General features: G+C 41.9%; 2 protein-coding genes across 2 annotated transcripts; one reads left to right on the top strand and one right to left on the bottom strand.

The window, feature by feature from the left end:
* Positions 1–172: 172 nt before the first annotated feature.
* Positions 173–22,743, bottom strand: LOC135100985 (ras-associated and pleckstrin homology domains-containing protein 1-like). The gene is made up of 13 exons (XM_064004601.1): positions 22,739–22,743; positions 22,178–22,338; positions 21,174–21,667; positions 20,756–20,908; positions 20,487–20,562; positions 15,261–15,359; positions 14,778–14,856; positions 14,262–14,360; positions 13,610–13,700; positions 8,666–8,746; positions 5,876–6,052; positions 2,959–3,039; positions 173–339 (listed from the first exon to the last, which is right to left on the bottom strand). Exons 1-6 carry the CDS (start codon positions 22,741–22,743, stop codon positions 15,277–15,279), a joined length of 972 nt encoding a protein of 323 aa, XP_063860671.1. The 3' UTR covers positions 173–339; positions 2,959–3,039; positions 5,876–6,052; positions 8,666–8,746; positions 13,610–13,700; positions 14,262–14,360; positions 14,778–14,856; positions 15,261–15,276.
* LOC135100926 (TBC1 domain family member 22B-like) lies at positions 8,986–12,884 on the top strand. The gene is made up of 5 exons (XM_064004544.1): positions 8,986–9,462; positions 10,104–10,290; positions 10,916–11,098; positions 11,202–11,425; positions 12,098–12,884. Exons 2-5 carry the CDS (start codon positions 10,125–10,127, stop codon positions 12,233–12,235), a joined length of 711 nt encoding a protein of 236 aa, XP_063860614.1. The 5' UTR covers positions 8,986–9,462; positions 10,104–10,124; the 3' UTR covers positions 12,236–12,884.
* Positions 22,744–24,980: the final 2,237 nt, after the last annotated feature.

The following is a 24,980-nucleotide window of genomic DNA, read 5'->3' as shown; positions in this document are numbered from 1 at the left end:
GAGGAGGAGGAGGAGGAGGAGGAGGAGGAGGAGGAGGAGGAGGAGGAGGAGGAGGAGGAGAAGGAGGAGGAGGAGGAGGAGGAGGAGGAGGAGGAGGAGGAGGAGGAGGAGGAGGAGGAGGAGGAGGAGAAGGAGGAGGAGGAGAGAAAATTCATGTATTACCTTATTTGGAAGTGGCAGTGGATCTTAGTCCTTGTTTTCCGCCTGGCTCTGTTCCTTCTGTGCCACGCTGAGTGCTGTGGTGGTGGTGGTGGTGGTGGTGGTGGTGGTGGTGGTGGTGGTGGTGGTGGCGGTGGTCATGGTGGTGGTGGTGGTCATGGTGGTCATGGTGGTGGTAGCCTGTCGGAATAAAAGCAACATTAGTAATTTTCATGTACCAGTAATGTAAGTAATGTACCAGTAAATATATCAATAAATGAAAGAATGTTAATAATTGTGGAGGTGAAGAGAGACACAGGTGTTACGGCTCAGTTCTGACTAGTCTTGCTGTTGTGTCTAGGGGTGAGTAAGCCCTGGTGTTGGTCTTATTGATGCTGGGCTGGGCTGCTTGTGGCCTCAACCTGCTGGGTGATGGGCTGGTTCAGGCGCAGACTCACCCACTAATCAGCCCCGGTCATGTGTGAAGGGTGCACCAAGTATTGCTGCAGTTATTAATATTTGTGATGAAATCTGAAACTGTTCCTGAGATCACCAGGTACGGGAACACACAGGGGCCACGTGGCTACACTTGTGAGGTGTAATACATTAATACTTCACATTAAGGCAAGAACAATGTGAAGATGTGCTCAGTACGCCACGTTTGTCAAGGATACAATGCTCAAGACACAATGAACATCACACAGAGACTGGCTGTGTTGTTAAGGAGCTGCCATGCTGTGCTGTGCTGTGCTGTGCTGTGCTGCCTTGCCTCTCAACCTGTACACTCATATTTAAAAGCAGTGAGGTGCAGTTTACACCCTTGCTGTGTGCTGTGTCTCAGTGTGTGCCCAGCCCATCCACAAGGATAGCCAGGGTGCTGGACAGACAGGGCACACATGAGGCTGTGCCACCTGTCCAGCAGCCCAGTAATGCAAGAACAGGGGAGGCAGGGTAAACTCTGGAACTCCCTGCCTGCTTCTGTATTTCCACCTTCCTATGACTTGAATTCCTTCAAGAGGGAGGTTTCAAGACACTTATTCATCAATTTTTGACCACTGCTTTGACACTTTTATGGCACTGGCATTTCAGTGGGCATATTTTCTTATTGGATTTTTGTTGCCCTTGGCCAGTGTCACTCCTACATAAAATTGAAAAAAAAAAAAAAAAAAAAAAGCTGACCTAAGCGTGGTGACACAGAGGTACCAGCAAGTGACCTCAGGAAGATGAAAAAGTAATGGAGGTCATCTATTTCACCAATCACAATGACATGAAGGCTAGGGACACCACAGGGCCAAGACACCACCACCAACACCACGCCGCCCTTCACGCGTCACCCAGGCCGACAGGTTGGCGGCCCAGCGCGTTGGCCTCACACTTGCACTGTTCCTCCCCTGGTATGTGTGTGTGTGTGTGTGTGTGTGTGTGTGTGTGTGTGTGTGTGTGTGTGTGTGTGTGTGTGTGTGTGTGTGTGTGTGTGTGTGTGTGTGTGTGTGTACAGGACTTCCAGGTATTGATTTAACAGAGATTGTGTGAAACAGAATCTATTAACATAATATAGTATCAGGTAAAATGACACACTGATTACTGTCCTAATGTGTGTCCTAACTCATAATAATTTTGTATTATTTTTTGTACTATTGGGTACTATTAAAGGCTTGTACTAACTCTTAATATTATTGTGGGCTATTATATCACCTCTAACTATCAGTACTATTCTTTACTACTATCCAGGCAATAGTAATCCATTCTTTTCAACCATCAAGTGAGAGAGACAGATTTATTTATTTATTTATTCATTTATACAAGCCAGTGCTAGAGTAATATATATGTATAAAAAGGCCTACTAAGGTCCCTGTAGGTCAAAGGTCATCCTTCAAATACTGATTAACTCTTGTATTAGGGTGGTGGACAGAATAGTGGTGAAATATTGAGAATACTGGTGAACTCTTGTATTAGTGAGGTGGACAAAATAGTGGTGAAAGATTGAGAATACTGGTTAAATGTTGTATTAATGAGGTGGATAGACTAGTGGTGAAATATTGAGAATACTGGATAACTCTTGTATTAGGTGGGTGGTGGTGATGGTGGTGGTGGTTATTGTTGTTGTTGCTGCAGTCAGAAGCCATGATATTTATTCAATTTGTTTACTTGGGTTTGCACACAGAAGGTAAAAAGAAGCAAAAAATAAAATCATGCTAAAAAACACAAAAGAAAAAAGAAGTTGAAGAAAGAAAGAAAGAAAAAAATGAACAAAATTAAAAAGAAGAGCTTAAAAATCAAAGGTAGCTTTTGTTGTTGACCGAAAAAGATAAATAAATAAATAAACAAACAAAAATGCATCCAAATTTCAGGCTTTCGTTATTATTATTGTTGTTGTTGTTGTTATTATTAATGTAGGTGTGGAGGGCAGTCTGCCACTCTCCAGACCCCCAGGACCCTTTTCATCACTTCCGGTAACAGCAGCAGCAGTACTAGTAATAGTAGCAACAGTATTAGAAGAAGAGGAAGAAGTAGTAGTAGTAGTAGTAGTAGTAGTAGTAGTAGTAGTAGTAGTAGTAGTAGTAGTAGTAGTAGTAGTAGTAGTCCTCCCTCTCCCATTGGCCTGTTATATTTAGTCTGTCCACCACCTCTCTCTCTCTCTTGCTGGTTATAGTAATAGTAGTAGTAGTAGTCCTCCCTCTCCCATTGGCCTTATACATTGAAGCATGATAATACATAGCTGTGTTGCCTCATATGATGTACAGAGGGTGTACATGGCAGTGTATGTATGTGTTGTGGCTTATACAATGCTCTCATACACTAAAGCATGATGATACATACCGCTTTATTGCCTTGTATGAAGTATTGATGTGTCAACAGTGTTCTTGCATCCCATCTGTCTTGTGTTGGCCTGGTTCACCTCTGCAATACAAAAGAAATTATTATTAGTATTACTGATGCTAGTAGTAGTAGAAATAATAGTAGTAGTAGTAGTAGTAGTAGTAGTAGTAGTAGTAGTAGTAGTAGTAGTAGTAGTAGTAGTAGTAGTAGTAGTAGAAGTAGTAGTAGTAGTAATGATTTATCCATCTATGTTTTAAATGTTTTTTTTAATTATTGTGATGTCATAATGCTTTCTCTCCTTCTCTATCTAACCCTCTCTCTCTCTCTCTCTCTCTCTCTCTCTCTCTCTCTCTCTCTCTCTCTCTCTCTCACATTCTCTCTCTCCCCGCAGACAGTGAGCGCGACATGGTAAGGACAGAGAAGTTCCTGGAGGTGATCAACGCAGCCAACACTTCCCTGCCGGAGCTGCGGAAACTGTCTTGGTCTGGCATTCCCTCACAAGTCCGTGCTGTGGCTTGGAGGTAATTAAATGTATGTATGTATGTGTGTATGTATGTGTGTGTGTTAGGTAGTACTAGTGAAGTTATGAATGTTTTTGTTTGTCTGTTAATTTTTAGTAATATAAAATAAAAAAAAAAAAAACACATTAATTTCTCTCTCTCTCTCTCTCAGGGCTACCTCCCAGCAAACTCAGAGAGACGAGAGGACACGCTGCGAAGGAAACGAGAGGAATAATGGAGTTTTGTGGACCAGTACTATGGCACGAGGCACGAGGATATCCACCAAGATACCTTTAGACAGGTGTGTGTGTGTGTGTGTGTGTGTGTGTGTGTGTGTGTGTGTGTGTGTGTGTGTGTGTGTGTGTGTGTGTGTGTTGATAATCTTCCTTTCCTGTTTTTTTTTCTTTCAATATTTTTTTCTCTCTCTTTTTCTTTATTTTCTATGTGTGTGTATATCAGTTTAAAAGCTTCATTCTCCTGTCATAGGAATATTTGTCACCTGGTGTATCTTTTCAGTCATTCTTTTATATACTGACTAAGATCTCTATCCTTGTAATATAGAGACCACAAAAGCAAGTATTCTCCTCTCTACTGCTCTCATCTAACCTAACCTAACATAACCTTAGCAAACCAAACCTAACCAAACCAAACCAAACTTAACCTAACCAAACCTAACTTAACCTAACCAAACTTAACCTAACCCAACCTAACCAAACCAAACTTAACCTAACCCAACCTAACCAAACCAAACTTAACTTAACCGAACTTAACTTAACCTAACCTAATCGAATTTAACCTAACTTAACCTAACCTAACCAAACTTAACTTAACCTAACCTAACCTAACCAAACCTAACTTAACCTAACCTAACCAAACTTAACCTAACCTAACCTAACCAAACTTAACTTAACCTAACCAAACTTAACCTAGTCTCACCAAACCCACGTCTCTCCACAGATTCACATTGACATCCCACGCATGTCTCCCCTGATTCCGTTGTTCCAACAAACAATCGTACAAGAAATGTTTGAGCGCATTCTGTACATCTGGGCCATCCGTCACCCTGCCTCAGGTTACGTGCAGGGGATCAACGACCTTGTCACACCCTTCTTCATCGTCTTCCTTCATGAGGTGGTTCCTAAAGGTGAGGTTTTCAATGTCTTTTCCTACTTTGTGATTTAGATTAAGTTCTTGTCTTGTAAGGGCCTATTCTGTAATGCTCTGCTTTCTTGTTCCTTCTCTGCCATCTAGACTTTTCCAGAGTCACAGAGGGATAATTAGCTGTGTTCTCAAGAGTGTTTCTCCTGTTCATAATGTAGAAGTCTTGTTAATCTGTTACCACAATTTTAAAAACACTTAAAAATGCTTTGCTCATTTATCAAGACTGTTTTTCAAGGTCAAGGAGATGATTAGCCAGTTTTCAAGAGTGCTTCTCCTGTTAATAATGTACAAGTCTTGTTAATCTGTCACTAGAATCATGAAAAACACACTTAAAAACATGTACAGCTTCATCTAGAGCCTTTTTGAAAACAGAGGAAGTACAGCACAGAAGTGTTTCAAAATATGGTACCAAATATCTATCAGTTTACCTATCCATCAGTTTATTTTGTTAGAAAAGGGAACAAGGGAGAGAGAGAGAGAGAGAGAGAGAGAGAGAGAGAGAGAGAGAGAGAGAGAGAGAGAGAGAGAGAGAGAGAGAGAGAGAGAGAGAGAGAGAGAGAGAGAGAGAGAAATATAAACGATGATAATAAACTTGTAAGAAAAGGAGGAGGAGGAGGAGGAGGAGGAAGAGGAGGAGGAGGAGGAGGAAGAGGAATAAGCAAGATAAACAACAACAACAGCAACAGCAGCAGCAGCAGCAACAACAACAACAACAACAACAACAACAACAACAACAACAACTCAGTCTTTCCATAAAACAAAGACAAGACACATTTTCTTCCAAAACATTTTCCAAAACCATTTTTCACATCATTTCTGAGACAGGAAGTGAGATTCAGTTGAATATTCAATTATCAGGGGGCAATTTCCTGCTAACCCTCTTAAATTGGGGGAGGAGGAGGAGGAGGAGGAGGAGGAGGAGGAGGAGGAGGAGGAGGAGGAGGAGGAGGAGGAGGAGGAGGAGGAGGAGGAGGACATGAACTGATAAGAAAATTTCAACAGTATATTTTGTATTTTTGAAGCAGGAAACCACAGATTGAAGCAGTAAAACAATAAAAAAAACCCAGCTGGAAGAGGAGGAGGAGGAGGAGGAGGAGGAGGAGGAGGAGGAGGAGGAGGAGGAGGAGGAGGAGGAGGAGGAGGAGGAGAAGGAGGAGGAGGAGGAGGAGGAGGAGGAGGAGGAGGAGGAGGAGGAGGAGGAGGAGGAGGAGGAGGAGGAGGAGAAGGAGGAGGAGGAGAGAAAATTCATGTATTACCTTATTTGGAAGTGGCAGTGGATCTTAGTCCTTGTTTTCCGCCTGGCTCTGTTCCTTCTGTGCCACGCTGAGTGCTGTGGTGGTGGTGGTGGTGGTGGTGGTGGTGGTGGTGGTGGTGGTGGTGGTGGCGGTGGTCATGGTGGTGGTGGTGGTCATGGTGGTCATGGTGGTGGTAGCCTGTCGGAATAAAAGCAACATTAGTAATTTTCATGTACCAGTAATGTAAGTAATGTACCAGTAAATATATCAATAAATGAAAGAATGTTAATAATTGTGGAGGTGAAGAGAGACACAGGTGTTACGGCTCAGTTCTGACTAGTCTTGCTGTTGTGTCTAGGGGTGAGTAAGCCCTGGTGTTGGTCTTATTGATGCTGGGCTGGGCTGCTTGTGGCCTCAACCTGCTGGGTGATGGGCTGGTTCAGGCGCAGACTCACCCACTAATCAGCCCCGGTCATGTGTGAAGGGTGCACCAAGTATTGCTGCAGTTATTAATATTTGTGATGAAATCTGAAACTGTTCCTGAGATCACCAGGTACGGGAACACACAGGGGCCACGTGGCTACACTTGTGAGGTGTAATACATTAATACTTCACATTAAGGCAAGAACAATGTGAAGATGTGCTCAGTACGCCACGTTTGTCAAGGATACAATGCTCAAGACACAATGAACATCACACAGAGACTGGCTGTGTTGTTAAGGAGCTGCCATGCTGTGCTGTGCTGTGCTGTGCTGTGCTGCCTTGCCTCTCAACCTGTACACTCATATTTAAAAGCAGTGAGGTGCAGTTTACACCCTTGCTGTGTGCTGTGTCTCAGTGTGTGCCCAGCCCATCCACAAGGATAGCCAGGGTGCTGGACAGACAGGGCACACATGAGGCTGTGCCACCTGTCCAGCAGCCCAGTAATGCAAGAACAGGGGAGGCAGGGTAAACTCTGGAACTCCCTGCCTGCTTCTGTATTTCCACCTTCCTATGACTTGAATTCCTTCAAGAGGGAGGTTTCAAGACACTTATTCATCAATTTTTGACCACTGCTTTGACACTTTTATGGCACTGGCATTTCAGTGGGCATATTTTCTTATTGGATTTTTGTTGCCCTTGGCCAGTGTCACTCCTACATAAAATTGAAAAAAAAAAAAAAAAAAAAAAGCTGACCTAAGCGTGGTGACACAGAGGTACCAGCAAGTGACCTCAGGAAGATGAAAAAGTAATGGAGGTCATCTATTTCACCAATCACAATGACATGAAGGCTAGGGACACCACAGGGCCAAGACACCACCACCAACACCACGCCGCCCTTCACGCGTCACCCAGGCCGACAGGTTGGCGGCCCAGCGCGTTGGCCTCACACTTGCACTGTTCCTCCCCTGGTATGTGTGTGTGTGTGTGTGTGTGTGTGTGTGTGTGTGTGTGTGTGTGTGTGTGTGTGTGTGTGTGTGTGTGTGTGTGTGTGTGTGTGTGTGTGTGTACAGGACTTCCAGGTATTGATTTAACAGAGATTGTGTGAAACAGAATCTATTAACATAATATAGTATCAGGTAAAATGACACACTGATTACTGTCCTAATGTGTGTCCTAACTCATAATAATTTTGTATTATTTTTTGTACTATTGGGTACTATTAAAGGCTTGTACTAACTCTTAATATTATTGTGGGCTATTATATCACCTCTAACTATCAGTACTATTCTTTACTACTATCCAGGCAATAGTAATCCATTCTTTTCAACCATCAAGTGAGAGAGACAGATTTATTTATTTATTTATTCATTTATACAAGCCAGTGCTAGAGTAATATATATGTATAAAAAGGCCTACTAAGGTCCCTGTAGGTCAAAGGTCATCCTTCAAATACTGATTAACTCTTGTATTAGGGTGGTGGACAGAATAGTGGTGAAATATTGAGAATACTGGTGAACTCTTGTATTAGTGAGGTGGACAAAATAGTGGTGAAAGATTGAGAATACTGGTTAAATGTTGTATTAATGAGGTGGATAGACTAGTGGTGAAATATTGAGAATACTGGATAACTCTTGTATTAGGTGGGTGGTGGTGATGGTGGTGGTGGTTATTGTTGTTGTTGCTGCAGTCAGAAGCCATGATATTTATTCAATTTGTTTACTTGGGTTTGCACACAGAAGGTAAAAAGAAGCAAAAAATAAAATCATGCTAAAAAACACAAAAGAAAAAAGAAGTTGAAGAAAGAAAGAAAAAAAAAATGAACAAAATTAAAAAGAAGAGCTTAAAAATCAAAGGTAGCTTTTGTTGTTGACCGAAAAAGATAAATAAATAAATAAACAAACAAAAATGCATCCAAATTTCAGGCTTTCGTTATTATTATTGTTGTTGTTGTTGTTATTATTAATGTAGGTGTGGAGGGCAGTCTGCCACTCTCCAGACCCCCAGGACCCTTTTCATCACTTCCGGTAACAGCAGCAGCAGTACTAGTAATAGTAGCAACAGTATTAGAAGAAGAGGAAGAAGTAGTAGTAGTAGTAGTAGTAGTAGTAGTAGTAGTAGTAGTAGTAGTAGTAGTAGTAGTAGTAGTAGTAGTCCTCCCTCTCCCATTGGCCTGTTATATTTAGTCTGTCCACCACCTCTCTCTCTCTCTTGCTGGTTATAGTAATAGTAGTAGTAGTAGTCCTCCCTCTCCCATTGGCCTTATACATTGAAGCATGATAATACATAGCTGTGTTGCCTCATATGATGTACAGAGGGTGTACATGGCAGTGTATGTATGTGTTGTGGCTTATACAATGCTCTCATACACTAAAGCATGATGATACATACCGCTTTATTGCCTTGTATGAAGTATTGATGTGTCAACAGTGTTCTTGCATCCCATCTGTCTTGTGTTGGCCTGGTTCACCTCTGCAATACAAAAGAAATTATTATTAGTATTACTGATGCTAGTAGTAGTAGAAATAATAGTAGTAGTAGTAGTAGTAGTAGTAGTAGTAGTAGTAGTAGTAGTAGTAGTAGTAGTAGTAGTAGTAGTAGTAGAAGTAGTAGTAGTAGTAATGATTTATCCATCTATGTTTTAAATGTTTTTTTTAATTATTGTGATGTCATAATGCTTTCTCTCCTTCTCTATCTAACCCTCTCTCTCTCTCTCTCTCTCTCTCTCTCTCTCTCTCTCTCTCTCTCTCTCTCTCTCACATTCTCTCTCTCCCCGCAGACAGTGAGCGCGACATGGTAAGGACAGAGAAGTTCCTGGAGGTGATCAACGCAGCCAACACTTCCCTGCCGGAGCTGCGGAAACTGTCTTGGTCTGGCATTCCCTCACAAGTCCGTGCTGTGGCTTGGAGGTAATTAAATGTATGTATGTATGTGTGTATGTATGTGTGTGTGTTAGGTAGTACTAGTGAAGTTATGAATGTTTTTGTTTGTCTGTTAATTTTTAGTAATATAAAATAAAAAAAAAAAAACACATTAATTTCTCTCTCTCTCTCTCTCAGGGCTACCTCCCAGCAAACTCAGAGAGACGAGAGGACACGCTGCGAAGGAAACGAGAGGAATAATGGAGTTTTGTGGACCAGTACTATGGCACGAGGCACGAGGATATCCACCAAGATACCTTTAGACAGGTGTGTGTGTGTGTGTGTGTGTGTGTGTGTGTGTGTGTGTGTGTGTGTGTGTGTTGATAATCTTCCTTTCCTGTTTTTTTTTCTTTCAATATTTTTTTCTCTCTCTTTTTCTTTATTTTCTATGTGCGTGTATATCAGTTTAAAAGCTTCATTCTCCTGTCATAGGAATATTTGTCACCTGGTGTATCTTTTCAGTCATTCTTTTATATACTGACTAAGATCTCTATCCTTGTAATATAGAGACCACAAAAGCAAGTATTCTCCTCTCTACTGCTCTCATCTAACCTAACCTAACATAACCTTAGCAAACCAAACCTAACCAAACCAAACCAAACTTAACCTAACCTAACCAAACCTAACTTAACCTAACCAAACTTAACCTAACCCAACCTAACCAAACCAAACTTAACCTAACCCAACCTAACCAAACCAAACTTAACTTAACCGAACTTAACTTAACCTAACCTAATCGAATTTAACCTAACTTAACCTAACCTAACCAAACTTAACTTAACCTAACCTAACCTAACCAAACCTAACTTAACCTAACCTAACCAAACTTAACCTAACCTAACCTAACCAAACTTAACTTAACCTAACCAAACTTAACCTAGTCTCACCAAACCCACGTCTCTCCACAGATTCACATTGACATCCCACGCATGTCTCCCCTGATTCCGTTGTTCCAACAAACAATCGTACAAGAAATGTTTGAGCGCATTCTGTACATCTGGGCCATCCGTCACCCTGCCTCAGGTTACGTGCAGGGGATCAACGACCTTGTCACACCCTTCTTCATCGTCTTCCTTCATGAGGTGGTTCCTAAAGGTGAGGTTTTCAATGTCTTTTCCTACTTTGTGATTTAGATTAAGTTCTTGTCTTGTAAGGGCCTATTCTGTAATGCTCTGCTTTCTTGTTCCTTCTCTGCCATCTAGACTTTTCCAGAGTCACAGAGGGATAATTAGCTGTGTTCTCAAGAGTGTTTCTCCTGTTCATAATGTAGAAGTCTTGTTAATCTGTTACCACAATTTTAAAAACACTTAAAAATGCTTTGCTCATTTATCAAGACTGTTTTTCAAGGTCAAGGAGATGATTAGCCAGTTTTCAAGAGTGCTTCTCCTGTTAATAATGTACAAGTCTTGTTAATCTGTCACTAGAATCATGAAAAACACACTTAAAAACATGTACAGCTTCATCTAGAGCCTTTTTGAAAACAGAGGAAGTACAGCACAGAAGTGTTTCAAAATATGGTACCAAATATCTATCAGTTTATCTATCCATCAGTTTATTTTGTTAGAAGAGAGAAGATTATAGTATTACCTAACCTATCCATCCATCAATCTATCAATCTATCTATCTATCAATCAATCTATTAGCAAAGAAGACACTAGGCATTCAAAAAGATTACTTTATTGCCAAACCTAACCTATCCATGCATCCGTTCACCAATCAGAGGAGAGCCTGGACACATACGAGGTGGAGAAGATTGAAGCGGAGCAGCGGGCGGTGGTGGAGGCAGACAGCTTCTGGTGTATGTCAAAGCTGCTGGATGGAATACAAGACAACTACACTTTTGCACAGCCAGGCATTCAAAGCAAAGTGCAACAGCTCGGCGAACTTATGAAGAGGATAGATGGTGTGTGTGTGTGTGTGTGTGTGTGTGTGTGTGTGTGTGTGTGTGTGTGTGTGTGTGTGTGTGTGTGTGCAACTTAATCCTAACTCAATCCATCTTTCCACAGTCAATCTCCACCAGCACTTGGCCAGACATGAGATAGACTACCTTCAATTTTCCTTCCGATGGTTCAACAACTTGCCAATGAGGGAGATGCCCCTAGGCTGCACCGTCAGGCTCTGGGACACACTGCACGCTGAACCTGACGGCTTCTCCCACTTCGTGCTCTATGTGTGTGCTGCGTTCCTCACCTACTTCTCCCAGCACCTCATGAACCAGAGGGATTTCCAGGTGTGTGTGTGTGTGTGTGTGTGTGTGTGTGTGTGTGTGTGTGTGTGTGTGTGTGTGTGTGTGTGTGTGTGTGTGTGTGTGTGTGTTGTGTTCCTCAGCTATTTTTGCCAGCACCTCATGAACCAGAGAGGGACTTTCAAGTGAGGGTTTTTTTATGTAGGAAGGACACTGGCCAAGGGTAACAAAAATCCATTAAAAAAATATGCCCACTGAAATGCCAGTCCCATAAAAGGGTCAAAGCAGTGGTCAAAACTTGATGAATAAGTGTCTTGAAACCTCCCTCTTGAAAGAATTCAAGTCATAGGAAGGTGGAAATACAGAAACAGGCAGGGAGTTCCAGAGTTTACCAGAGAAAGGGATGAATGACTGGTTCCGAGGGTCAATGACTGACTGACTTCCGAGGGTCTAGGCCAGCGAGTGTGTGAAGGGTGTGCTTATTTATCATTCTGTATGAAGTGAGCAGTCGCACACCTTTCCTTCTCCTAACCTAACCTAACACCAACAGTGACTAATACTGCTACTACATATCTGAAGGCTATACATAAATCTTTCCTCCTAACCTAACCTAACTTAACCTCCCCTGCCCCACATTGAAACTATTCCCTACCACTAGAGTCCAGTGGAGTTCACCTAACTAAACCTAACTAATCTAACATAAGGTCACTCCCACAGGGCTTAATGCTGCTGCTTCAGAATCTGCCAACATCCTCTTGGTCAGACACGGAGATCAGTCTGCTGGTGGCCGAGGCATTCAGGTTGAAGTACACATTTGCTGATGCGCCAAACCACCTCCAGACACCTCGGAAGTGATGCCACACCCAGCACAACAGTGGAGCAACACCAGGAAACCATAGAAACAAACAGAATCCACCAAATGTCACCAAAATAGCCAAAACCTACTGAAAATTAATGGGGAACGCAAGGAAATATTTAAAACGCAGGAAATTAATGGGTTTTACCAGAAAAATGCCCAGAACGTACCAGATATTAGTGAGAAACGAGAGAATATAATTTTAAACAGCAGGTGTTACCAAGAATAATACCCAGAATGCACCAGAAAATATAAGCAAAAAATAGAAACAAGAAAACACCAGAGAAATTAACAAGAAAATGTTCATAAAAAAAAAAATACCTTAGAAAATTTAATTAAAAGCATCATACCATATCAAAAAAAACAATATTAAAAAAACACAATAATAAACACTAAAACACCCAGAATACTGAAAAAAACATCAATAAACACCACAAAACACCAGGAAATGCCAGGTACAAGGGTGCTGGAGTGAGTGGTATTAGTGTTTTGTGAGAGATGACGAGGTGAGGGGAGAATTGTGAAAAAAGTGTGAGGTGGAGCCAGATTGTGCCGTGTTACCCAGTACAGACACGATTCACAGCTCCACACAACACTGGTAGCCTCACCCGCAACTGTGACTGTGTGTGTGTGCGTGTGTATGTGTGCGTGTGTTTCATACTGCTGAGGAACAGATGAGTTCTGCATTTGGAAACTTACTTATGAATTTACATATAATGATACCACAGATAGTATTATAGTTGACTGGATAGAACCAGCAGACAAGAGGCATCAAATCTTTCATAATCTGCCTAAAGTAACTAAAAATATGTCCAGAAACATAAGCTGAAACAAATTTAGTTAAAATGAGAAATAAGAGGTGAATTAAAACATAATCCTTCTCAGAGAAATAGTTTGTCTTATGTTTTTCACTGCTATGTGTACTTGCAATTATCTTTCATTGCTCAGGAATCCTGAGCAATGAAAGATAATTGCAACTAACCTTGCTTCCCCAAAATGCAGATAAACCTTTAAAATTTACCATCAGCATTATAAATTTAGTTGCATATATCCACTGTTCAAATTACAATAAGACCAATTTAATGAGATTGAATGTTGTGTTTGGAGTTTTATTTAAAATATCAGTTTTTTTCTTTAATTTGTAGTTAATGTTTTTAAATGCTTGGCAAGTCTCTCTCTCTCTCTCTCCCCACACACACCTCCAGGGGCTTCCTCAAGATTGAAAGATTAACTATTTACCCACAAAAAGACCTCTCAGACCCTCCTCAAGCTCCCAGGACCCCCTTTGAAGGGGTCTAATACCCCTACCCACTAATACACACATATATATCACAAGAGAACAGTGAGCCAGTAATAACAAAATTGACACATACCTTCTGTGTCCTCTGCAAAGGTCTCCCTCACTCTGAATGTCCGAGGCAATGTCACCTCTTCCTGCCAGAGTTCTGTTACCAACATAGTCATCTGGAAGGCAAAAAAGAGATGAATAATATAACCCTGGGGGCCACCACTAAATCTGCTATTAACATATCTATATTATTTCTTTTTAATCTCCTGACCTAACTAAACTAACCTTCTTTCCCCAAAATGCAGATAAACCTTTAAAATTTACCATCAGCATTATAAATTTAGTTGCATATATCCACTGTTCAAATTACAATAAGACCGATTTAATGAGATTTAATTTTGTGTTTTGAGTTTTATTTAAAATATGTTTTTTTTTCTCTAATTTGTAGTTAACATTTTTAAATGCTTGGCAAGTCTCTCTCTCTCTCTCTCCCCACACACCTCCAGGGGCTTCCTCAAGATTGAAAGATTAACTATTTACCCACAAGAAGACCTCTCACACCCTCCTCAAGCTCCCAGGATCCCTTAGAAGACCTCCACACCCACAAGACCCCAACACACCTCCACGGGCTTCCTCAAGATTGAAAGATTAACTATTTACCCACAAGAAGACCTCTCAGACCCTCCTCAAGCTCCCAGGATCCCTTAGAAGACCCCCACACACCCCCAGCGGCTTACCTTAGGGGAGAACGGGTCATGTTGATTGTGTTTTTCTGCAGTGACGACAGAGTGGTTGTTGACTTGGGTGTGGTGGGCAGGCTGGCTGGTACGCTTTTCCTGTAAGATATAGGGGCTGTTAGTGGTAGTAGTAGTAGTAGTAGTAGTAGTAGTAGTAGTAGTAGTAGTAGTAGTAGTAGTAGTAGTAGTAGTAGTAGTAGTAGTAGTGGTGGTGTGTCTAGAAGTGTTTGAGGATATTTTGGTGTGTTTTGAAGGAGTTTGTATGTTGTAATGTGTTTTTAATGTGTTGTTGTGTGTTTGCAGGTGTGTTGGGGTGTTTAAGGGGTAGGCAGACTGGTGGTGCCTTCCCCCAGCAAGTTACAGAGGCTATTAACATAAGAGTAGAAGATAAGACAAGTCACAAGCAAGCCACCCACAAAATGTGGCCTCCCTTAAGATTACTACCCTCCCATAAACCACTCGGTAAACACACACACACACACACACACACACACACACACACACACACACACACACCTGTTGGACATAGCAAGGTGACAGTCAGTTCTTGTCAGTATCTTGAAATCAGCAGTGTTGCATTGAGAACCCTTTGAGTCTGGAAGAAAAACAAACTCATTAATTAGACTTCCACCATTGCTGACAACTTCATACTAATTACAGACACACAGAACAAGATAACAGTGTCAGTTTATGGTGTGCGGGTGTCCCCTAGGACACCCGCACACCTTCAGGACCCCCACACACCTCCAGGGGCTTCCTCAACATTGAAAGATTAACTATTTACCCACAAAAAGACTTCTCAGACCCTCCTCAAGCTCACAGGACCCCCTTAGAAGACCCCCACACCCACAAGACCCACACACCTCCACGGGCCACCTCAGGATAGAAGGATTAAATATTCACCCACAATAACACCTCGCAGACCCTCCCCAAGCTCCCAGGACCCCTTAGAAGATCCCCAGACACCCCTAGGACCCGCACACACCCCCAGGAGCTTACCTTAGGGGAGAACGGGTCATGTTGATTGTGTTTTTCTGCAGTGACGACAGAGTGGTTGTTGACTTGGGTGTGGTGGGCAGGCTGGCTGGTACGCTTTTCCTGTAAGATATAGGGGCTGTTAGTAGTAGTAGTAGTAGTAGTAGTAGTAGTAGTAGTAGTAGTAGTAGTAGTAGTAGTAGTAGTAGGAAAGGGAGGAGGAGTGATGATATTGGTAAAAGAGGATATTGTTGTTGAGGAAGTGGAATATGGTGATGGAATGGTGGAAACTTTGAGTATTGTGATTAAGATCAAAGGAAGTGAAAAAAGGAAAGTTATCATGACTTATGTATCACCAAAAACTAATGCATGGAAGACCAGTAGATATAAAACTATGCAACTAAAAACAAGAAATAGCATAGAGGAAATGATAAGGAAAAGTGACAAAGTGTTCTTAGTAGGTGACTTCAACACTAAAGGAATTAACTGGGAGGAGATGGAAGTGATAGAAAATGTTGGGTTGTGGAGAGAACTTAGGCACACACACACACACACACACACACACACACACACACACACACACACACACACACACACACACACCTTACAAAAGACAAGAGCAAGTGTAGATAGCCCTAATTAGATACAATGTTGTGTGTGTGAGTGTGTATTTCCCCAGTTTTGACATACAGGAAAAGAACAGTGCTTGTACTGACACATATTTATATCCAGTAATGTCCTGTTTGGCTTTCAAGTGTTTAATATTCCTAATGTGGACTACTTTGTATCCAAGGTGTTCAATCCAAGTTTCAGCGTTGCTATGAGAAAAATTGTATTCATTGATATCTTTCATATGAGCAGTCATTTGAATTTCTTGCTGTATCTTGTATCTCTTTAATCACAAAAAAAAAAAAAAAAAAAAAAAAATATATATATATATATATATCTATATATATATATATATATATATATATATATATATATATATATATATATATATATATATATATATATATATATATATATATATATATATATATGAAATCTGTCATCTTGGAATTTCTTTGATGCCTTGGATATTATATGATTTCCCCTTTTCATGTATTTATTTATTTATTTATTTTATTTATTTTACGTATTTATTTATTTGTTTATTTATTTATTTATTTTTTGCTAATCTTTTTTCACTATCTTGGTTGATGCTCTTCATATTCTGTTTATGTTCCTTATGGTCTCTCTCAGTATGATGACCATATGATTGTTGAATATTCCAGTTTTGGATGGATCATGGAAATTGTTTCATCTAACTGAATGTCGTTCTTATAAGAACATAACATAAGAAATAAGGGAAGCTGCAAGAAGCGACCAGGCTTACACGTGGCAGTCCCTGATCATTTTCCTTGGCTTATGTCTTTCCTCTGAACCTGTTTTTAAGTGTGTCTGATGATAAGTTATCTTGAAACATTATTCCTAATTCTTTTCACATTCTTAATCTGTGGATTTGTTAATTTCTTATCAGGTAATTTCCTGTCTGTGTCATACTACTCTTGCCAAATTCTGTCTGCACTTTTTGACATTATTATTATTTTTATTATTATTGTTATTATTGTTCAGACATTTAGACAACTTGGAGGGGGAGGTAGGAGGAAAACACAGGTGTATGGAGTTGAGTTTATTCCTGACCAGTTTTGCCTACAGCTTCTTCAGCTGAAGAAGCTGTAGGAAACTGGTCGGGAGTAAACTCAACTCCATACACCTGTGTTTTTCTCCTACCTCCCGTATATATATATATATATATATATATATATATATATATATATATATATATATATATATATATATATATATATATATATATATATATATATATATATATATATTCATCTAATCTTTTCTTGATATTTATGATATGAGGCGCGTGGTGACATAAGTGCCAAAGCGCCACCAAGATGGAAAATCACTTTTTTGCTCCATTCCCATCTCCAAACCCTCTACTTTTCAACTGCGTAATCGGCAGTTCAAACCGACAACTGCAATATGGTGGAAAATCCCACTAAAGAGAAGGGTATGTCGCCCGTAGCTTTGCCCGGTTTGGTGGGACCCCTCACGGTCTAGACTAGCGTTCAAAGCGCCATTTTTACTCTTGTCCCACGTTGAAACCTGTTCGTTATCTCCAGTCTAGCTCCCGAGTTTGAAACAGGCGTCCAAAGCGCCATTCGACCATAAGGTCGAGAATCAGGGGGAAGAAAAAGGTAAATTAGCCTTAAGCACCTCTGTTCTGTCGCGACCCCACGGGATGAGGCTGTGTTTAAAGCGCCAATGTTGTGTTTGTGGTGGCGGGAGCGGCGGCGACCAATGGGAACCGCTCTACCGCGCCGCCTGGGCAAAATTGGGCCAATGAGAACGCGCCATTCTTCCCGCTACCCCTCCCTGCCGAGCCCGGGGAAGCCAGTGTTCATCCTGCCGCGCCACTGTTGGGTGTCTTTCAACCTTTTTTTCTGTTTTACCCCTGGATTATTACCTATTTACGGACCATGGCTTCTACCAGTGGTGAGGGGGATGTGCCGGGGCAGAGTGTATTACGAAAGAACGTGTCTAACCCTAGTAATTGGAAGAAAAACACGGCGAAAAGGAAGCGTAACGCTGGTGAGGAATATGTCGGCCAAGGAGGTAAAGTGGTTGTGAAAAGAAAAATAGGAGCACAGTGTAATGATGGTTGCTTTGAAAAACTAGGTATGGATAATGTGAAGGCTATTCATGATAGTTTTTGGGCTTTGGCTGATTTTAACATTCAGAACAATTTTATTCAAAAGTATTGTGTGAAGGGAGAGGTGAAGCGGAGGCGAGTGCAGCAGCGTGGTGATGGTGGTGACGCTTATAAGCGGAAGTGTACACGTGCCTACTCGCTCTCGTGTGGTGGTACCAATATCAGTGTGTGTGCTACAGCCTTCCGTAATGTGTTAGGTGTAACATCTAGGCGTGTGTACAATGCTGTGGACCGTGTGAACCCCACAGGCACGCCACGTGCTGACCGTAGAGGTAAGCATGTGCCCAAGCATGCCATGCCTCTGTCACGCAAGAACCTTGTTGAGTGCCATATCAAGAGTTTCCCCACAGTGTCTAGCCATTATACCCGTGCTAAATCACCTTTAATGCGGTATCTTGACACTGAAATGACCATGAAGAAGATGTATTTTTTGTATAAGGAGTGGTTGTTTGACAATCACGAGGACGAGGAACCTGTAACTTTTTCATACTACAAGAAAGTTGTGCAGGGTTTTCGTCTAGGATTTAAACCCCCCAGTACGGATACCTGTTCGAAATGTGACCGGTACGAGGTGAGCAAGAAGGATGCCAACACTGAAGAGGAGGCCCAAGGTATCCAGGCACAGTGGGATGAACACCTGAGCTTTGCCAAGGAGGGGATGAAGGCCATGGCTGACATGCAGAAGGACAACGACCCCGACACGAGGTGTATCTGCCTTGATCTCCAGCAGACACTTCCAGTTCCTCGTTTGTGTACTAACATCGCGTACTACAAGCGAAAGTTGTGGGTCTATAACCTGTGCATACACAACCTGAAGACAAAGAAGAACACTTTTTACGTGTGGGATGAAATGAACGCAGGTCGTGGCAGTGTTGAGGTAGCCACATGTATAGCCAGGTGGATTGAAGATGAACAGAAGGAGGGTAGTTTCACCACTTTAAAGATTGTGTCTGATAATTGTGGCGGCCAAAACAAAAACATTAACATTATCTTGTTTTATCTTCGTCTGATCCACTCAACCACACTCCAGAACATCACCCATACGTACCTGATACCTGGGCACAGCTACATGGCTTGCGACCGTGCCTTTGGTCACATTGAAAAATACATCCGCAGGGTAGTCAACATCTACGACTTGAAGGGGTATGTAAGGGCCATCAAACTCTGCACGACATCAAGGTACCACGTCATCGTACTGAGGAACACCGACTTCTTGGATTTTGAGGTGTTGCAGAAGTCTATTACGCACCGGAAGCCCAAGCCGCCCTACAGTTTCCAGGATGCCCGGTCCTTTCAGCTACTGTCAACATTCTGTGAGGGCTACTTCATCTGCCGGGACTACAGTGGTCAAGCAATGGGATCAGTGCGTCTCATGAAGGGCCAGGCAAGGTATACTCGGCGTATGTTTGACCTGTCTGCAGTACAACTACCCCAGAAGTACCCCACAATACGTCGACTTCAGCCTGGCAAACTGCAACACCTGCAACAGCTGCTTGAGTTCATCCCAAATGTCAACCAGCCATACCTTCAGTTCATCATCAGGAAGCAGCAGGAACTGGATAATACTGAAGAAGATGACAGCACTGAGGACGAGGATGAGGACCACCTAGAGTACGACAGTGACAGTGAGGACATTGTAGATGACCCCCAGCCGCTACAGGACAAGGACAACACTGGTGAGTGAGGACGAGTCAGATGACTCGCATCTCTCACAACGTAAGCTTTCATTTAAGACCAAAATGAGCTTTCTATCTTAATCCGTTACGGAGTTATCGCATTCTGAAAGTCGCAAAACTTTGACCGCGTTTTTCTCAGTTTTTTATATTTGGCGCTTTGGCACTTATGTCACCACGCGCCTCAAACATAACAGACACAGGCTCATGATATTCAGTTAAGACAGACAGGTAACTTAAGATACCCTTCTGCTGAACCTCCCGTGCCCAACAGAGTGTCATCTCACGAGGAACCAAGCACTGGACCCAGCTCTCGTAATTATTCGTTGTATTTATTATTTTTCCCATTGTAATCAGCTCTACTATTATAAACATATAATTGTAATTTGTAGTAATTATTATTATTATTATTATTATTTGCTTGTGTTATTGGTATCATTATTTCTTGCAAGTATCTATAATTTGATTGGGTTAAAGTTATGAATTACTTACTATATAATTATGTACTGTTTTTTTTTTTCATGATAGCTGAATAAAACACTGGTCTTAATAAACCTTAGTGTAAAACATTCATTGGTCCACAAAGGCCTTGTGGTCCACAGACTGGCCATCACATATCAGAATGTCTATATACCAGTCTGTCTGTATATATTAACACCAATATATATCATTTAATCAATCAATCACTCTGTAAGGAAAATATACACAAATAAATACAATAACAGCAGATATATATATATACTCTCTCTCTCTCTCTCTCTCTCTCTCTCTCTCTCTCTCTCTCTCTCTCTCTCTCTCTCTCTCTCTCACCTGCTGGAGGAGGGAGATCAGCCAAGCCACAGGTAACCCAGGTGTGTGTGGCCCACCTCCACCTCCCTGGAACAACCTGAGGGGGAGGAGGTGGTCATAAGTAGTAGTAGTAGTAGTAGTAGTAGTAGTAGTAGTAGTAGTAGTAGTAGTAGTAGTAGTAGTAGTAAGATTGATTTTCTATCTCTGTCTCTCCTTTCTGTATGTAAAAAACTTTCTCTCTCTCTCTCTCTCTCTCTCTCTCTCTCTCTCTCTCTCTCTCTCTCTCTCACCTGTATGACATTCCCTGCCTGCACTGTCATGGGGGAGTGGGGCTGTGGGGTTGAAGCATATTGGGGCAACACCTGAATAACCCTTGTTGTGGCGGTGGTGGTGGTGGTGGTGGCAGTGTCAGTCCCCTCAGCTGCATCATAAGGGTACTGGAACTGTTGGAAGGAGGGGGGTTAGTTTAGGGGTTGATAATTGACCTGTGAAAGAATTACTTGTGTGTAATTAGTGACAGTTATATAAGTAATGTGTGTGTGTGTGTGTGTGTGTGTGTGTGTGTGTGTGTGTGTGTGTGTGTGTGTGTGTGTGTGTGTGTGTGTGTGTGTGTGAGCTCTCCCCTGCCTCTCCTGCTGTGGCTGTGTTGAGTGCCACAGTGCTGCAGTGCCACAGGCAGTGACAACCAGCCTGCCTGCCTCTTCTTACCTGCTGTGGTTGTGGAGGGTAGGGCCAGCTGTACACCTGCTGTGGCTGTTGCTGCTGCTGCTGCTGCTGCTTTAGGGGGAGCAGGGGGCGCAGCGGAGGGCAGCTCTGAGTCGCTCCTGGTGTGGGGCGGGGGACGGAGGCTGTGGTAGGGACTGGTGTGGCTGATGGTGGGTGGGGCGGGGCTCGGGGGCCGGGGGGTGCAGGACGGGGGGCTCGTCGTCGCCGCTGTCGTGTCCCCCGGGGGGGCACCCGCGCCTCTTTCTCCTCCTCCTCCTCCTCCTCCTCCTCCTCCTGTGGCAGGAAGCCCTTCAGGTCAGGGCGGGGCAGCCGCAGCGCACCCTTTGCCCCAAGCCTGAAGGTGATTGGGCCGGGGCGGGCGGGGCGCAGACCTCCTCCTCCCCCACAGAGAGGGGCAGGGAGAGGTTTGGTGGGGATCCAGTGTGTCAGGGCAGGGTGGGGTGGAGGTGGCTCAGGTCCTCCCAGCACACACACTACTGCAATATATAAAATAAATTAGACAGGGCTTAACAACAACAACAACAACAACAACAATTAATAATAATAATAATAAAAAACAATGCTAGGTTAGGTTGCGGGTTCCCAGTCAACAGTTGGCGTCAATAATGAGACAATAATTAAACAATTGCAATAATTACTGTTTAAATAAGATAATACAAAAATAATAAGAGATGCAATTATTTTTTTTATGTAATCTGAACAAAATAATACAAAATAATAGTATTTCTATGTTAATTTAAGCACAGAAACAAATAAATCAATAAAAACAGTACAAAAAACAATAAGATATACAATTATTTTCATGTAATCTTAGCATGAAAATACACAAATAAATAAAATAAAAAAAAATAGCAAGATATACAATTATTGGTGTATGATAAGCACAATAATCACTGTTCTGGAAAACAAGATTATTTGAGGCAGTGAATAATGTCACTGGCTCTTCTTGTGCTGTGCATCTGGTGATATCACTGCATGCTGCTCACAGGGGACTAGTTGTCGGCAGTGTCCGAGTGCTGCCTGCTGTTGAAGCTGTGGTAGGACGCTGCGTCTGGTGATGAGCATTGAAAACTTCCTGGTGTTGAATTCATAGGAAATAAGGATCACCTGAAGATCCGCCACCCCAGCCGCACTCGGGGTGGCAGATCTTCAGATGAGACAATCCGGGGTGGCGGATCTTCAGGTGATCCCATACTTTTAATGAAGTAAACTTTTTTCTGCATTTTATATCCACTCAGTTTTTTAATGCATTCATGTTGTTAGGTTAGGTTAGGTTAGGTTAGGTAAGGCTAACCTAACCTAACCTAACCTAACCAAGTGAGAGAGTCTGGGGTGGCGGATCTTCAGGTGAGACAATCTGGGGTGGCGGATCTTCAGGTGATCTGGAAATAATTGTGGTATTACATGTGAAGATGTTAATTGATGTCTCTGTTGCTTTTTGGCAATTAGTTTGATTAATTCTGAGCTTAAAAACAAACAAAAAACCAACTCCAATCAAAATTCTGCGTTTCCCGAGGCCATGACACCATATTTGCCTCGGAACAGACCCCATTCGCAAAGCGCCACGACTGGCCGAGCCCTTAAGCCTTTCCCTCCCACCGGCCAATCAGAATTCACCTTATTTAACCCTTCATATCGACTGTAATTATTCATTTTATCAGTTATTCTTTGTGTGTGTGTGTGTGTGTGTGTGTGTGTGTGTGTGTGTGTGTGTGTGTGTGTGTGTGTGTGTCTGTTTCACTCATATAAAGTATAAGAATACAAGCTTATTTAATTATTTATCAATTAATTAATTTGAAAATAATGTTGAATATTTATTTATTTATTTATCTATTTAATTTCCGTCAGTGTGCCTTGAATTAAGCCAAGCCAGGCCAAAATCATTGTTATATTACAATTACACAATATATTCCAGTAAAAACTTACCATCTAATTCATAAAACAATAAAAGTAACAATAATAATCCATATTTTTATGTTACACTAAATATTACAATGAAAACCGTGTACTTGTCACATCAATAAAGTCAATAATGCTGTACTTGGGTCCTCTCTCTCTCTCTCTCTCTCTCTCTCTCTCTCTCTCTCTCTCTCAGTGTATTTGTGAGATATATAACCACCCAGCCAGCCAGGGACCACAACACGTCACTAGTGGTGTACTGGGGTCTTCTCTCTCTCTCTCTCTCTCTCTCTCTCTCTCTCTCTCTCTCTCTCTCTCTCTCTCTCTCTCAGTGTATTTGTGAGATATATAACCACCCAGCCAGCCAGGGACCACAACACGTCACTAGTGGTGTACTGGGGTCTTCTCTCTCTCTCTCTCTCTCTCTCTCTCTCTCTCTCTCTCTCTCTCTCTCTCTCTCTCTCTCTCTCTCTCTCAGTGTATTTGTGAGATATATAACCACCCAGCCAGCCAGGGACCACAACACGTCACTAGTGGTGTACTTGGGTCTTCTCTCTCTCTCTCTCTCTCTCTCTCTCTCTCTCTCTCTCTCTCTCTCTCTCTCTCAGTGTATTTGTGAGATATATGAAATAATGAGTGCAATGGTTGGCTTCACTAATGCACAGCTGGCAACTAACACCACACAGACAGCCAGGGACCACAACACGTCACTAGTGGTGTACTGGGGTCCTCTCTCTCTCTCTCTCTCTCTCTCTCTCTCTCTCTCTCTGTGTGTGTGTGTGTGTGTGTGTGTGTGTGTGTGTCTCCTTCTCTCTTTCAGCTAGGCAAGGATCCCAATATTCCCCTGTATCAAACAAACAAACAGACAAACAAACAAGGAAATTAAGATGAAATAACTGATCCAGGAATGGCAAACATATCTAACGTACCCAAACGAACGCCATATTGAAAAAATAACACCAACAATGAACAAACAACTCGAAAATAATATAAAAATCCGCTAATTTGACCCAAACATCCCCTGCCCTTATCACCCTCTCAGTTTCCTTATTTCCCGGCCTTCCACACCTTATTTCCCTTACCTTGACTATTCCAGGGGCAGGAAATAGTTAATTCCTCTTATTTCCGTCCCTCTTCGTGGCCTATTATACCGGGAATCTTCACATTTCAATTCCTAACACCACATCCACAGCGGCTTTCGATCCTCCATCTTGGTCTTGGTCTGGGTCCTTGCTTACTCGTACATCGGCCTCGCATATAAACCTATAAAATTATCGTACTCAGCTGGGTTTTAGTTCAATAAATGCCTACATTGATATTTCCTCTTCCTTATTATATTTATAGGAACTGCAATAAAGATGAGAGGCAGTAAATAAGACCTATAGCGAGAAATTTAAAATATATTCTGTTAGGGGCATTAGTTCAAGATGCCATTGCCTAAAAGGAAAGCAAATCTGATGAATTAAGATTGTGGGGGAGAACAGAATAGCAATAATGTTTCTGAACGCACAAAATATACAGCAATAGAGGCTTTGCAATTATATACAGGGAAAGGACCGCGTTAACAGAAAGGCCACAGGAATTAGCCAGGTTTCTCCTGTTAAGAATGCAGAAATTTTGCTTATCTGCCACTAAAACACTATAAAAACACCTTTAAAACCTATGTCAGTTTTAATAGAGGCACAGAAGTGTAATTCTTTATTTAAATTAAGAGAACTCAAGATTTTAGAGAAAAACCTGATACAAGAGGAACGGAAGAGAGAAAACATGACATTTTAAGTAAATTTTTCTAAGGTCCTACTAATTAAAACTTTCTTACCTAACATTACCGAGAGAGAGAGAGAGAGAGAGAGAGAGAGAGAGAGAGAGAGAGAGAAAGGGTGACAATCC

The sequence above is a fragment of the Scylla paramamosain genome, chromosome 5, assembly GCF_035594125.1.
Source record: "Scylla paramamosain isolate STU-SP2022 chromosome 5, ASM3559412v1, whole genome shotgun sequence".
Classification (NCBI taxonomy): domain Eukaryota; kingdom Metazoa; phylum Arthropoda; class Malacostraca; order Decapoda; family Portunidae; genus Scylla; species Scylla paramamosain.
Note: the sequence above shows the minus strand (reverse complement) of the source record. Positions and strands in the feature narration are given on the sequence as shown.

Coding starts and splice junctions, on each gene's coding strand:
- LOC135100926 (XM_064004544.1), top strand. CDS start 10,125: ATGTCTCCCCTGATTCCGTTGTTCCAACAAACAATCGTACAAGAAATG. Junction 10,291..10,915: donor TCATGAGGTGGTTCCTAAAG/GTGAGGTTTTCA, acceptor TTCACCAATCAG/AGGAGAGCCTGGACACATAC. Junction 11,099..11,201: donor ACTTATGAAGAGGATAGATG/GTGTGTGTGTGT, acceptor ATCTTTCCACAG/TCAATCTCCACCAGCACTTG.
- LOC135100985 (XM_064004601.1), bottom strand. Junction 21,668..22,177: donor CTGCCGACAACTAGTCCCCT/GTGAGCAGCATG, acceptor TATATATTGCAG/TAGTGTGTGTGCTGGGAGGA. Junction 20,563..20,755: donor AGGCAGGGAATGTCATACAG/GTGAGAGAGAGA, acceptor CCTCCCCCTCAG/GTTGTTCCAGGGAGGTGGAG.